This window comes from Sclerotinia sclerotiorum, genomic scaffold (assembly GCF_000146945.2).
Source record: "Sclerotinia sclerotiorum 1980 UF-70 scaffold_16 genomic scaffold, whole genome shotgun sequence".
Taxonomy (NCBI): Eukaryota; Fungi; Ascomycota; class Leotiomycetes; order Helotiales; family Sclerotiniaceae; genus Sclerotinia; species Sclerotinia sclerotiorum.
The window spans coordinates 1,012,668-1,026,650 of NW_001820820.1; the positions used below are offsets into that span (position 1 = coordinate 1,012,668).

The following is a 13,983-nucleotide window of genomic DNA, read 5'->3' on the forward strand; positions in this document are numbered from 1 at the left end:
TTTGGGGAGGAGGTAGGTAGGTAACAATATAAATTCCATCATAATGAACAAACTCGATTATAATCACAATACCCGCTAGTCCTCCCCCCTATCACCACTCTGATTGGAAGAGCACAACACAAAGCGGGAGAAAAGCAATTTCCATTCGTGCAAACTTCGTATCACCAACCCCTGAAAAGGTAACATAGCCTCTTATCATTCAGAGATCCCCAAGCTTTTTCCAAGGTACAGGGCTTTATTTGCGGTGAGATCCTCTAAAAGACTTGTACCTGCATAGACCCATGTGGGTTTTGAACCGCGAAAAGCCATGCGATGCATAGATAGGTGCAGCAAAGCGAGTAAAATAAAAAAATACATACCTAGTAAACCCTTCCTCACCTACCCACCCACAAAATAACCATACTCCATACCATACATGCAATGGTGCCATACGAGCCCTACCTATTAGATCCTAACAATAACATTTATTTTTTTCTGAAAAAACTTCCATTACCCCCTCATCCATGCTTATAATTCTTATTTTCAAAATAATCCCATCCCACTGTCAGGGTTCCCACTCTTTTTTCCGTGTCCACCCCCCGTTTCCATTCAATTTCCTTTCATCTCCTATAGTGAATCCCTTCTCATCTTTCTTTAAAAGATTCCTCCACCCTCCTTTTCTCTTCACAAGATCTTCCTTGATCACTACTACACAGTCATTACCAAGTCCCTTTTGCACAAAAGAGTTTCTTTCGTTTATTTCCAACTCTACAGTCACTCTTTAACTCGAGAACATACACTCTTTGCGAAAGCGACAGATTACTTACACATTTTAAAAGCAAAAAACAAGCACTTTTGGGTATATAACAATTTTTCTTTGGATATCTTCTGGAATCGGAGGAGCATTGATTATTTGGGGAATATATCGCAGAGGAAGGAACATTCATTTACGAAGAATCTAGAACAGACAATCATCCTTCGATATCAATCATCATGCAATTCACCACTCTCTCCTTGGCCCTGATGGCCGGATTCGCCGCCGCTTCAGCTCATGAAGGTCATTACCACCCGAAGCGTATTACCAACGGTACCATCGCGGCCACCACTAGCCTCGCTCCTCAAACCACCATGACCGTTTACGCGACCACCGTCCGAACCATCACCTCATGTGCTGCATCCATCACCAACTGCCCAGCTCGTGCAAGCTCCTACGCTTCCGGTGCAGCTACCCCATCCGAGGTTATTGTTACTGATACCATCACTTTGGCAACCACCATCTGCCCAGTCACCGAGGCTGCATCTGCCAGTTCTGCTATCACCAGCAAGCACTTGACATCTGCTCTTGCATCTCTTTCATCTGAGATCGCCAAGGCAGCCAGCTCCGGTTCTTTCTATGGTGCGACTACCACTACAATTGCTCTAGGTTCTAGTGCACTTCCATCCGCTCTCACAAGTGGTGCTGTCCCATCTGCACCAGCTGGCGTTTCCAGCGCAGCAGGTATTGAGACCACTCCAGCTTCCTCCGGTGTTGCCGCACCAACTGGATCCTCCCCATACTCCATCTCTGCTCCTCTCGGAACTGGTGTCGTTTCCTCTGCTCGCGTTGTTACCGGTAGTTCAAGCCACACTTTGACCTACACTCTCGGTTCCGGTTCATCTACCACCGTTGTCACCACCACCATTATCGAGACTTCCGCCTCTACCATCTACTTGACCGTTACCCCATCTCAAACCGTTCCTGGTGCTGCTCAAACCCCTGCCGTTTCTTCCAACGCTGGTGTCGTTTCTTCTGCTGACTCTACCACTTCCCAAACCACCACCATCTACGGTACCTCCACCTCTACTCACTACGTCACCGTTTCAGCTATTTCCCCATCTGGATCCGCTGCCACTAGTCTCTCTGGTGTCTCCGCCGTTGTATCAGGTGGCTCTCCATCTGCCCCTGCTGGATCTTCCCCAAGCGGTCCTTCAGTCCCAAGCGCCGGTTTACCAGTTGCATCATCTGGTTCTTCCGGAGTTGAGACCTGTGCTCCTGCAGAGGCCTCCACCGTCACAGTCACCGCCACTGTTGCCGCTCAAACCGTAACAGTTGCTGCTCAAACCGTCACAGTCGCCGCTCAAACCGTCACTGTTGTAAGTCTTTAATTTATCTCCCTCTTTCAAACAACTTATTCTAACAAACACATCTAGACCGCTGACTGCGCTGCCACTGATGCCATCTCCGGTATTCAAACCGCTGTTGTCGCTACCTCTGCGGGCGCAGCTGTTTCTACCGATGCCTCCGTCATCGTTAGCACTGCCACCGTTGTCCCAATTCCAGCCACCACCGCCGCTATCTCTTCCATTCCTCACTACGGTAACGGAACTGCTATCACTTCCACCAAGAAGTCCAGATGCGCATCTTCTGGTTTCTTGACCAGCAAGGCTAGACCAACTGGCGCCAAGCCAACTGGTTACTAAATTCTCCCTTGAAGGATGAATTTTGTATATTCTTGAACTCGACTTGATGAACTACTTCTTGACAGCGAAGTAAGTGATTGGGTATGAGAAGATGCTAAGGTGGATGTTTCTTTTGTTACTTGTACATTGCCGATTTTGCAAAATATTATGAAGGGGACGAGGAGATCAGACAATTAGAAGTTTGGGGATTGATGTAAGGGATTGATATCAATGAAGACCAAAAAACCAAATACTTTCTTGTGCATTACTTTTGAGAGTTTTTATGTATGCGTTTTTTTGTGTTTTACCGAGTATTTTGCTTGCTTGTACATTTTTGGGCATCAGGTTATGTCCAACAAGTAGGGAGTTCATGTATATGATGTCTTTTAGGATTGAGAACGGCGAATTTACAAACTGATGAATGTATTCTTGTATGCCATGTGCTCTTTCTTCTTGATGTGATGTACTGTAAGGAATGAAAGCCAGAAAAGACAGTGCAAGCTTACTCGCCAACACAATGTTGTGTTCTTGTGAATAGCTTGAAACCAATTCACAATGCTATGTTTTATGATTTAATGCTCTTACTCCACGGGACTCTAGTACTGGATGAATTAATGTAAAGCGGTTTATCTGTGATTACAACGAATAAATTCGCGACACATGTACGAAGGGATTAGAGGGGAACTGGAATGAATAGACGAGATGTTGATATCTTTCCAAAAATTGTATTACGGTACTGATGGATTTGGAGATGGAATCTAGAATCCTTGATTCAAAGTAATTATTATATCACCACCATCTTGATGTTGACCTTGATCTCAAGAACATTGTACTAACAGTCTCATTCGCGTCCTTGAATTCGTAATCATCGTCGTACTCCTTCAGCTATCTTAAGCTTTCCCCAAATGATAACCACCAAACCAAAATTAAATGAGACAAACAATTAATTACAGTCGCATTGAATATCAAAATAAATCTCTTCTTGGTATATACCCCGAGATCAAATATCGAGAACTCTCGAACAAGTTGACATGAAATAAATTTCGGAAATCAAATACTAGTTTTAGCATGTAAAATTAAATACCTCGGATGATCAACTTTGTTTGACATCTTATTTAATCTTGAGCATCTAAATTTGTGTACCCGGGTAACTCTGTCTGTGTCGAATATTTGGTGCTTGATGACGAAATGGCTCATCCTCGCTCTCCGCGCTCTTTGCTTAGTCGTCCAAATTAATTGATGAGCTGGAACTCGGGGTATGTGTTTATTGTGTCGGTGGGTATTCTGTTTGGAGAGTAAGACATTCTGTCGCATGCATACAATATGCGCATAATGCGTTAGGAAGGTGTAGAATCGTGGGAGGACGGAGTCGAGAGATAAAGGAATGATGATGATGATGATGATGATGATGATGATGATGATGATGATGATGATGGTGGTGTAATTTGGAGAGATACAATGAAATAGGAAATACTCGAACATTTGGGTGTATTGTTTTGTATTGTATATATATATGATTTATACTGAATTAATTGTACATGTTAAATTGATGATTGAAGTTAATGCTAATTAATCTCTCCTCTCTTCCATATGATTCTTTCCTTTCCCCCATCAATAAGCAAATAGCATTCATTCAGCATCAGTAAGCATAATAATAATAAATAGCCCATCCATACCTATTTATTACCTTGGTATTCGTCGTTTCCAGCCAAGCCTAAGCGCAAAGCCCCAAAATCCTACCGAGACGAGAAACTCACTTCCCTGGTGATGTTTTCATTCTTCAACTTTGTAATGTTTGAACTTGATTTCTCATCTAAACCCTTACAAACCATACCATCCATACAATACCCATTCATGATTTCAATGAAAGTAAATCAACCTCATACTTGATGCATTCGTTCGACTTTTCAATCCAACCTCCTCAATTACCTACCTTCAATCCTTCATCAGAAGCTTACTTGAAATCCATTCATTCATTGTACAACTTCACCCAGGTGAATTCCTCATTCTAACTTATCTTACATTGCATTGCATTACATTACATTACATTATCCTCAATCTTTGGGAAGCGGGTACGAAGATTACTGTACAATCTCCTCTTTGCTGCAGTTATATCCTATTTCCTTGGGGCTTTTGAATGGAAACCATTTGTTCAGAGTCAATCACAAGATTCACTTGACAGACAGAGAAACGATCATTTCTGAATCAAATCATATTATATTTATAGACAAGTAGCGATTACCAGCGACTACCAGCGACTACTAGCAATTACCAGCATCTGCAACCTGCGAACACTCTCAACTTCATCTTCGAGAAACCCACCGCCCCACACAAATACCCCAACCTTACACGTAAACAATGCGTCGCGCATCCCAAGACATGAGCGATCCCGATCGTAACATTATGGAATCAACCGGTATGCCAGAAGATCCCGCAGACCTCGATCTCATATCCGAGAGAGAGGATTCCCCTTCGAATCGAGTCCATACTCCACCACCCCGTCTCGCAGCGAGATTCTATCGCCCCACCAATAATCGACGTAAATCCTCGGCTGCATCTTCGAGACGAAATTCTATATCTTCAGTTCATTCACATGGCTCAAGTCGTCATGCGGGGCATGCCGCTATGGCTGGCTCGCAGAGTAACTACATTGCTCAGCATCTACGCAGAGCTAGTATACTCGAGGATCGAAAGGCTAGGTTAGCTGATAGAGCTGCGCATGCGGAGAAGGTTAGATTGAGGGCTGCATTGGCCAAGGCAGCCCCTAGAAGTACTACCAATACAGAAGAAAGAGCATTGGCAGCTCAACAAGCGAGAGAAAAGAATTTAGCTGAGATTGTGGCGAGTTGTGCGGAAGAAGTTAAGCGGGCAAAGGGGATTGCCGAGACGATGAAAGAAAGGAGGGAATTAGAGGGGAAAAAGCTAAGAAAGGAGATGGAGGAAAAGCTTGCCGAGGCTGAAAGGAGGAGAGAAGAAATCTTGAGTCGGAACAATAACTCGAAACAACGAACAAGAAGTTTGAGCAGCATGAGAAAAAGCTCGAGTCCGAGTCCAAGTCCAAGTCTAGTAGCGGAGGTCAAGAAGGCACCACTTGACGAGTCAGCGGCAGCAAAAATAATCCAAACTAGATGGAGAATTCACAGACGATGGAAAGCACTACATGATTTTGCGGAATTGGGTCTCACAATTGATGGAGTGCGAGAGACTTCATTCGAGAAAGTGGTTGATCTATTGGCACAAGAGAAAGTCCTGGTCAGCACAGCACATATCTTGAGAATCTGTGGACTCAAAGAAGGAGAAAGTGGATCCGTCAATGAAATGACAGCAGTCCGAACATTTCTCAGCGCTTTCCTTATCCTTGGTCACCCTACCCAAGTCTTGAGTAGTAAAGGTGATAAAGGAGAACAGGAACAGGTAGGAGCGCAACCAATGAAAAGGGATGATTTGGCTAATCCACAGTTACAGGACCTCGTTGCAAAAGCCCGAGATCTTCTTATTTCTTTTGAAACCGTTTTATCCAGATTGACGACAGCAAATAATTATACCCCTCCTCCTGCTCAGCTATCAACACTGTCGGAAGTTTATGCAACATTCTTCAATGCTTTTATTGCTTGGAAATCAAGAGATGCTAGTACCCTTATTGATATGATGGTTTTACAATTTGTGGAATTGGATTCGATATGGCAAACTGTTAAAGATAGCACGGAAGAATCTGTAACTGATTCATATCGTGATGGGATCAGAGATAATCAACTTAAGCTGATGGTCAGAATAAAAAGGCTCGCTGGACCTGTTCAGGGGAAGCGATTAATTGCGAATGCGATCCGAGAAGCAAGGAAGGTCAGACAAACAAAACAACCTACTGGAGATTCAAAACCTCGTGCCGCAGAAACAGGATCTGCATCTCCTGCTATTGAAGATTTTAATGCTTCTGATACTGCCGTTGCATCTCATTTACAAACTCTCACGCCACCTGCTACACCTGTCAAGGAACGCCGTTGGCAAAGTACTGATGCGGATAATTTAAGATCGGTCAATTCAATACTTCCAGATAATCGAATCTTAGTCCATGAACTGGCTATCAATAAAGAATATCGCATTTCGATGGAAGATTGTCTTCAACAACGAGGTGCCGTTAATCAACTCATCTTTGATTCTATGAGACAAGAAGTTGCAGCTGGAAATAGTGATCCTTGGGTTCTTGCTATGGCGGATAATATCAAGGGAAAACTTCAACGTCTTCTCACTCCTGGAAATTCAATGTACAAACTCATTGAAGATTCCCTTGATACAGATCTGGTAGCGTCAGAACTCAAGAATGGAAGATTTTCATATGAAACTTTCTTCAACTTCATGGGCAATATTCTTCCTCGTTTATGTGCCCCTTTCCGAGATGATGAGGTCAAAATCCTTGTTGAGTCGACTCTCAAAGAAGGTGATTTTGTCGATCGTCTTCAAGCATTGATGCGATTCATTGATTTGATGCAGCTTGATTATGCCAATTTCATGCTTCAACAATCAGCTCCTGAGTTAATCAAACATGCTTCCACATATGAAACTAAACGTTTCTCGGAAGAAATGGAAGAAACCAATAATAACCTTACTATCACCACATCAGCCTGGCGGGAGGCTCGTCAAAAAGTCTATGCCGAAGCAGCTCGTCGAGATCCTGAGAATGTTAATTTGTTGAGGAATAGACCTACGCCAGAGAAAACCTATATTCAGATGCTAGCGGACATATGCACATCTGCGCCGGGTAGCCCGGTGCCAGAAACATTAAAGTTGGATATGGGAAGGATTGAAACGGCTAGGAAAGACACGCTTCGTATTGTCACTACCTCAGCTATTCTGCTTCAGGTCAAGAATATCCTCAAGCGAGATGTGAGAAGTCAATGGAAAACTGAAGCTTCAAGAGTTTATTCCGTACTTGAAAATTCAAAGGAATCAGAACAAGCAGAACAAGGTATTACAGCCGCATTGGAAAGTAGTAGGAGTATGCCGATGGCTACCAAAAACCATATTCGCGAATTAGTCAAGAGAATCGTGGCTGCGGCTGCAGCTTCAAGTTCTAATGAGGAATTACGTGAACCGGTTATGAAACTCTTGATGACTAGATTGAGAGGTTACCTTATTCATAGATTGGCAAAGGAAAATCCAAGAAATGATGGGAATGGTAATGAAGGAATTGCAGGATTAGGTATGCCAGAATTTGTAGCGAAGATTGGAGGAATTGTGGAAGTTATGGGGAAGATGGCTCGGGTGGATAAAGATGCCCATGGGATTTGGTACGAGGTTATTGAGAGGGCAGCTTCAGATGAGGTTTGAGTTGTGGTTAAGGTTAGGAGGTGATTTTCTTTTTGGGGGATTCGGACTCTGTGTATACCTTGTTGTTCATTTCAGCAGGAGTTCTTTGGCTTCATTACCCTTACAGAAACGGATGAGGATTCTAGGCGTTTTGTCTATTTCCGGAGTTGGTTCTTTGATCAACATGATACGGGCACTTGGAGTTGATGGCTTGGGGTACTTGTTCATTTGTTCACTTGCTTTGGGATGGATAGGATATTATATCATGGATGGATTGATGGATGGATGGATGGACGGATGGATGGATGGATATGACTTATGACATTTGTTTATTACTTGACTTTTGTTTGAAGAGAGTGGATTGAAAGAAGCGGATAATGAATGGATAGAGAAGAGGGAGAGTGTGTGTTTGTGCTGATCAATCGATCGATCGACCCAGCGAAGCGGAATTGAAGTATTATTTTATATCACATCACATCACATTACGTACTTTTTACTTTTACATTTCCATTTGATAGTGTAGTAGTATTGGTATCAGTATCATGTACACGTACACGTACACGTAAACTTGATTCATCCCCCTCGAGATAAGATTACATGCAATCCATACAATCCATACCTAAATACAATAAATACCTCCTCCTACTATTACTATTATTATTAATGGATGGAAAATTAGGAATAATAATTATCTAACAATAATAAAATAAATTATAAAGGATCAAGAAGAAATGATCTGATCCGATCGATGAATACTAGGTACTCGAGTACAGCGTTTGTTTGTTGTTTTCTTCAATATAGATTTTTAGTAGGGGTAGAAGTAAAAGGAGGAGGATTATATAAGATACTTAATACTTAAATTCTCATTTTTTATTATGTGTTTATTATTTATTGTTTGGAGAATGTGTAAATGTGTAAATATAAATCTGTATTGTATATAAATATAGGTATAGGTATAAGTAAGTAGAAACTTATAATTCAACTTCAACTCTTGTTTTTTCTTCTTTCAACATTTTTTGTTTTTGACTTGTGTGTTTATTTATTGTTATATTTTATATTCGCAATCTCAATCTTGTAATCTCACGACTCAAAATCTTACATCTCATATTCTTATATTCCATTCCATCATACACATTTCGTTCATTCATATTTTATATGTATGCACGTATGCGTATCCTCCTAATGGGTTATAGATTTTACACTGATTTCATATAGTTACATATTTCCCATTCATTTCATCCCATCACATCCCATCCATCCTATCCCGTGCAATTCCACCCACATAAGAATATCCAGCCTAATCTTCCACTATTTCTCCTATTCCCAAAAATATACTCCCCAATCAACCAAATCTCAAGCCAGAACTTGGATCCCAAGTCGTTTGTTTCGATTGCGTTTGTGCCTGTGTTGGCCCAGGCCCAGCTCCAGATCCAGGTGCCCCCTCCGAATTCTGCGCTCCGCCACCTCCACCTCCAAATTTAATCCCCAACTCCGGATTCCAGGTTCCAGCTCCAAATGCCCCAGGCATTCCTCCTACTCCAGGTAAGCCACCCACACCTCCAACATTAACAGGTGTACTCTGTAAACTCGCTCTTTGTGGAACTGGCGCCTGAATTGGACTCAATTCTCTTCTCGGACTTTGTACTTCCTGGCCTTGACCTTGCATTTGAACTGGGATAAGTGGTTGCGGAGGTGGCGGCGCATGATGTACAACTGGTTGCGGATGATGTAAACTCAATGAACTCATCGGCGCCAACGGCATTGATAAATCCGCCTCCATTCTCCTACTCTCCTCTCTCCTTTCTGCTACAAATGCTTTACAACCATCTCTAAACCTTCCAACTATTTTCGCAAGATCGTTGTAGAACTTTCGTCCTCCGTCCACGTTGTTGACTATTTCTTTATACTTATAATAAGCCATTTCCAGTTTCTGTAATGCTTGTTCTCTCTCCCTTGTGCTTGTGTCTCCTGCTCTAGCTTTAATGAATGATGCATTCGCTTTTTGTAATTGTTGCAAGAGGTTCTCTTGCTCCTCCGATTCGGATTTAATAGACGCGAGATCTGCGTCATAGTTATGGGAGAAGCGTTTCTCGAAGAAATCTTCAAAATGTGCAGGGACAACAGGCGTGGAAGGGTATTCTCGTTCCAGACGAGCGGCTTCGGCCAAAATGCTATGATTAATATCATCTTTCTTTGCCTTTTCCCTTAACGATTCGATTTTCCTCCTCCTTCTGCTTTCTAATCTTGAGATTTCGTTCAGGGAATTCCTAAGTTTCGATACTTCCCCTTCAAGATTTGGTGGTATATTAACTCGTCGAGAGCTAGGGACAAAATTTCCAATATCGCGATCCGAACTAGTAAGAATCTGGAGAATAGATTCATACTCGCGGAATTTTACCACAACGACTTGATCACTATTAGCTGCACTTTTGAAATAACCTTCAATTTCATCGACTTGTTTATATAATTTCGGAGATGCAGTCCGAGAATCTAAACGAGTCCATCTATCACTTCCAAATTTTCTTAGTAAGCGATCATTTTCAGAGGCTTCCGACTGTAGCAACTCTTTAGCCTCGAGAAATATAGCTTCGTCTGACGCCTTAAGTTTTGCAGCATCAGAAAAGGATCGATTGATACGACCAATGGCATCTGCTTGACGAAGTTCTTCCGCATGGGAAAGTAGAGTAGGAGGAAGACCTAAAGGTTTCTCGAGGGCCTGTAAAGAGCCGGGAAGGTTAAGGGAGCGAAGGGTATCATGGATGCGGGTGGTTAAAATCTCAAGTTCGTCAATGATATTATTGTGAACAATTCGGTCACGGCGTTCTTCGTAAATACTCGCTGCTACATGAACGGCAAATGGTACAAGTTTGGAGAAGAGAGGTGGTCCAAATTCTTTATGATCCCCTAGAAAAGTCATTGGCTCAGAAATCTCTTTTGGGACCTTAGAGATTGCCATATTTGCTCGTTCAAGAACTTTGAGTTCGGTCTTAGGCGGTACAGGATCTAAAACGTCAGCTATAACTCAAATGAACATGACGGTGCTATATATTTGGTTGTAAATGTGGCAAGCCCGAAGCTCTCATCAGCTCACTGCCACCAAAAGTTGACTTTTTTATGCCAAATAGTCTGCCTCCACGGCAGTGGCCCCGGGAGGGCCAGCGGAGCGTCACCCAACTGAAGAAATCCAGGAAAACTTACTAAGGTAAATTAAATCATTATCTTTCTCAGCCCTTTTCAAATTCTCCGCTACCGCAAGCTTCAAGGCTTGTAATTGCCCTAACACCACTTTATTGACAAATTTTGCTTCTTTCATTGCTTCATCGGCACAAACAAGACTATCCTTCAATCTTGCCACCTCTTCCCCATATTGTTTCTTCTCCAAACAATGACAAGCCATTCGATATTGTGCAGCAGCAGCAAAATGATGATGTTTAACTGATGAATGATGTATCCACTCTGCACTTATAGCTTCACTCTTCATGCCCCAATCTCCTGCCTGTAAATATAAGTCTGAAACTTTCGCTGCTAGTTTGGCCACCACTCCATCTTTGAATCCATCGTTTACAGCTTTTGCCCAAAAACATTCTTGGGCTTGTGCTAACATGAGATATTGAAGACACTCAAGTGTATTATCATCCATATCTTCAGGAGGAGTAGTGCGAAGTTCCGGTATGATTTCCCCTTTGAGATGTTTCAAAACTCCCGCTGCAAGAGAAAAGTTATTACAAGCAGCTTTCAGACCATCGGATGTTGCTCTATTCGCAGACATGGCGAGTTGAGAGTAGAGTGCGGCGAGGTTGAACATTATATTTGCGAGCTCGAATTTGAGATTATTTTGGACGATAGGTCTTTCGGCATTGTAACCTAGAGCTACCTTCCATGAGAATTCCACTCCAATCTGCCATGGTGAGTTAGTATGTATATGTGGAAATGTAGCAGGTTAACATACGTCTATAGGGAATTTACCCCCCAACCAGGAAAGTTGCCCCGCATATGCTGATATCTTCCTTATTCCACTGGTATGAGGTTCTTGAACATGTATCGCATCTCTTCGTAAAGCGTCAATGACCTCCAGGTCTTGCCTAAACATATCCGGATGTTGATCATATTTGGTGGATATGTATTGCTTTATAGCATCTGATAATGATAGATTGGTAGCCTTTCGAAATGGCAGAAAGAGGATATTACTGTTATTTTATAGATTAGCTTTTGATTTTTGTGAGAATAGATAGTTAAGAAAACAGCCTACTTGCCTAGACATGATGAATTTCAATAGACTTATGTTTGTCTATTGTTTGCGGGGGAAATTCTTCTTGACATTGGATTTCTCCATGTAAATAATGCGGGCGCATTTTGACACCTGCAGGTTGGAAGCACTGGGATCATTAAGGCAGAAATTGAGGCTACAAGGCAAAGATACAGAGATACCTTTTTGGAAAAGCGGGCTGAAAGGGCAGAATCTCAAGCAACATTTATTTCTTGAAGCTGTACAGAGAGAGATAAAGGGACTGATCATGAAGGGCATCTGGCAATTGAGCTGATTGACTCCAAATTGATCTCAACTCACTATTTTCATCTATAGCATGATATTCAATCATGTGAGATCAATCTATCTAAAGTTTGATGCTTGCATGGGTTCAGAATTTGTGCTACTGAAGAGTGAGACTTTCTCTTCCCCGTTGAAGCTGTACTCTGTACCTCTGGAATGTACAGAATCGTGCATGATGGACCAGCCAGACTTGCTTGTACATGGAGAATAAAGTAATGAGATAACATTAACATACTTTGGTACTCGATGAAGAGCTTCATATGTAACCTTGGACATCAATCATATCAATAGGTACTGATGAACCACTGCACTTACTATTACCCCATACCATTATTCTTAACAGTCCAAATGCACACCCCCTTTCTCGACTCACGTCCTCGGTACAGAATCTAGATTAACACAATCTCACCCCTATTCCTCATTCAAAGCATTTCCGAAGCCATTTTCAGGGCCTCGACTCCACATCTTCCGCAGAAGATTCCAGGAGAAATTACGGCGTACTCTACCAATTTCTGTGGCAAATAAGCGTAGTCGTACTGTTCCTATTTACAATAGCACACGCCATGGTTGACGTTTTATGTTTCAATTTTCAATTTTCGAATCATCAAAAAAGATCATCCGGATCCTACGTAGGTGATCTATGTTGAAACGTCGATCGGCCCGTTGCATTACGATAACTTTTCTGGAAAATAGAGTTGAAAGTAATGCCGAAGGATGATCTTTTCTTACTTTGAACACTTTTGTTTCGGGAGGTTGGCTCGAGGTTGGAGGTTGGTATGATGACGCTCATGTTGTTAGAAAAAAATGTAGAAGAGCAAGAGATGTGGATAATTTTGAAGAGAAGATTGACGTGACCATGCTTTGATATTACTTGACTGACTAAAGCATTGATTGAAATGGCATGCCCCTATATGATGATCTTTTACAGGTTGAATGGCCGAGATACCTTGAAGATTTTGCTACTTTGTTATTTTGTTTTGTTGTCTAGGGTGGAGGAATCTTCTCCAGACAGTTTCTCCACTGGGGGTTATGGAAGCATTTTCGGAAGAGATGTTTAACTTTTCTTCCCTCCCGGCACCCAAATATCAAGTTAAGCTTGTCATATAAGGAAAACTTTATTTACATCAACAACACAATTCGTAATCATTTATATTATATATATCACATATCACATTAAAACTTTCCATTCTAGATATCAATACCACCCACCTACATACCTATTCCCTACTTTTCAAGTCACATCTCCAATCTATAAATAAATACTCATAACCGTCTTGTGTTCCAGCCGGTTGTGTTCCACGCACTTCTAGACACACAATTCAGATCTATCCCAATTTCCATCCCCACTGTCCGCGTACCCTTTGCCTCCACCGCATATTTCTTACTTTCCTGGCACATTTTCCCGGCACTAAAAGAGACATTTGGAACTTTATCGAGAGTCGATAATCAAGAATATCCTTGACCATACTGAAGTTTTCACCGGATATATTGAAATGTTGAAATGTTGAAATGTTGGTTTGTGAAAATGATTGCCAAGGAAGTGAATGTAGATAAGGATGGAAAACGGTGAAGAAAAGAGAGAAGAGAAGAGAAAAGAAAAGAAAAGAAAAGAAAAGGTTGGGAGATAATAGTAGGTAGGTACTTACCATTATCCAGATTCACGATTCATTATCCTTCATTCATTACTCTGTACAGTTCAGTACTAGTAACAG

General features: G+C 41.8%; 5 protein-coding genes across 5 annotated transcripts; 2 read left to right on the plus strand and 3 right to left on the minus strand.

Moving 5' to 3' along the window:
* Positions 1-972: 972 nt before the first annotated feature.
* On the plus strand, positions 973-2,439 carry SS1G_10923 (predicted protein; the record flags this gene model as incomplete). Its single annotated transcript, XM_001588426.1, has 2 exons — positions 973-2,112; positions 2,170-2,439. 2 exons carry the CDS (start codon positions 973-975, stop codon positions 2,437-2,439), a joined length of 1,410 nt encoding a protein of 469 aa, XP_001588476.1.
* Positions 2,440-3,547: 1,108 nt separating this feature from the next.
* SS1G_10924 (predicted protein) lies at positions 3,548-3,900 on the minus strand (the record flags this gene model as incomplete). Its single annotated transcript, XM_001588427.1, has 2 exons — positions 3,548-3,631; positions 3,739-3,900. 2 exons carry the CDS (start codon positions 3,898-3,900, stop codon positions 3,548-3,550), a joined length of 246 nt encoding a protein of 81 aa, XP_001588477.1.
* Positions 3,901-4,776: 876 nt separating this feature from the next.
* SS1G_10925 (hypothetical protein) lies at positions 4,777-7,743 on the plus strand (the record flags this gene model as incomplete). The annotated part of the gene is made up of 1 exon (XM_001588428.1): positions 4,777-7,743. One exon carries the CDS (start codon positions 4,777-4,779, stop codon positions 7,741-7,743), a length of 2,967 nt encoding a protein of 988 aa, XP_001588478.1.
* Positions 7,744-9,064: 1,321 nt separating this feature from the next.
* On the minus strand, positions 9,065-12,547 carry SS1G_10926 (hypothetical protein; the record flags this gene model as incomplete). The annotated part of the gene is made up of 4 exons (XM_001588429.1): positions 9,065-10,725; positions 10,921-11,620; positions 11,672-11,909; positions 12,507-12,547. 4 exons carry the CDS (start codon positions 12,545-12,547, stop codon positions 9,065-9,067), a joined length of 2,640 nt encoding a protein of 879 aa, XP_001588479.1.
* A 135-nt stretch (positions 12,548-12,682) lies between these two features.
* SS1G_10927 (predicted protein) lies at positions 12,683-13,061 on the minus strand (the record flags this gene model as incomplete). Its single annotated transcript, XM_001588430.1, has 2 exons — positions 12,683-12,813; positions 13,001-13,061. The coding sequence occupies 2 exons, from the start codon at positions 13,059-13,061 to the stop codon at positions 12,683-12,685; spliced, it is 192 nt and encodes a 63-aa protein (XP_001588480.1).
* Positions 13,062-13,983: the final 922 nt, after the last annotated feature.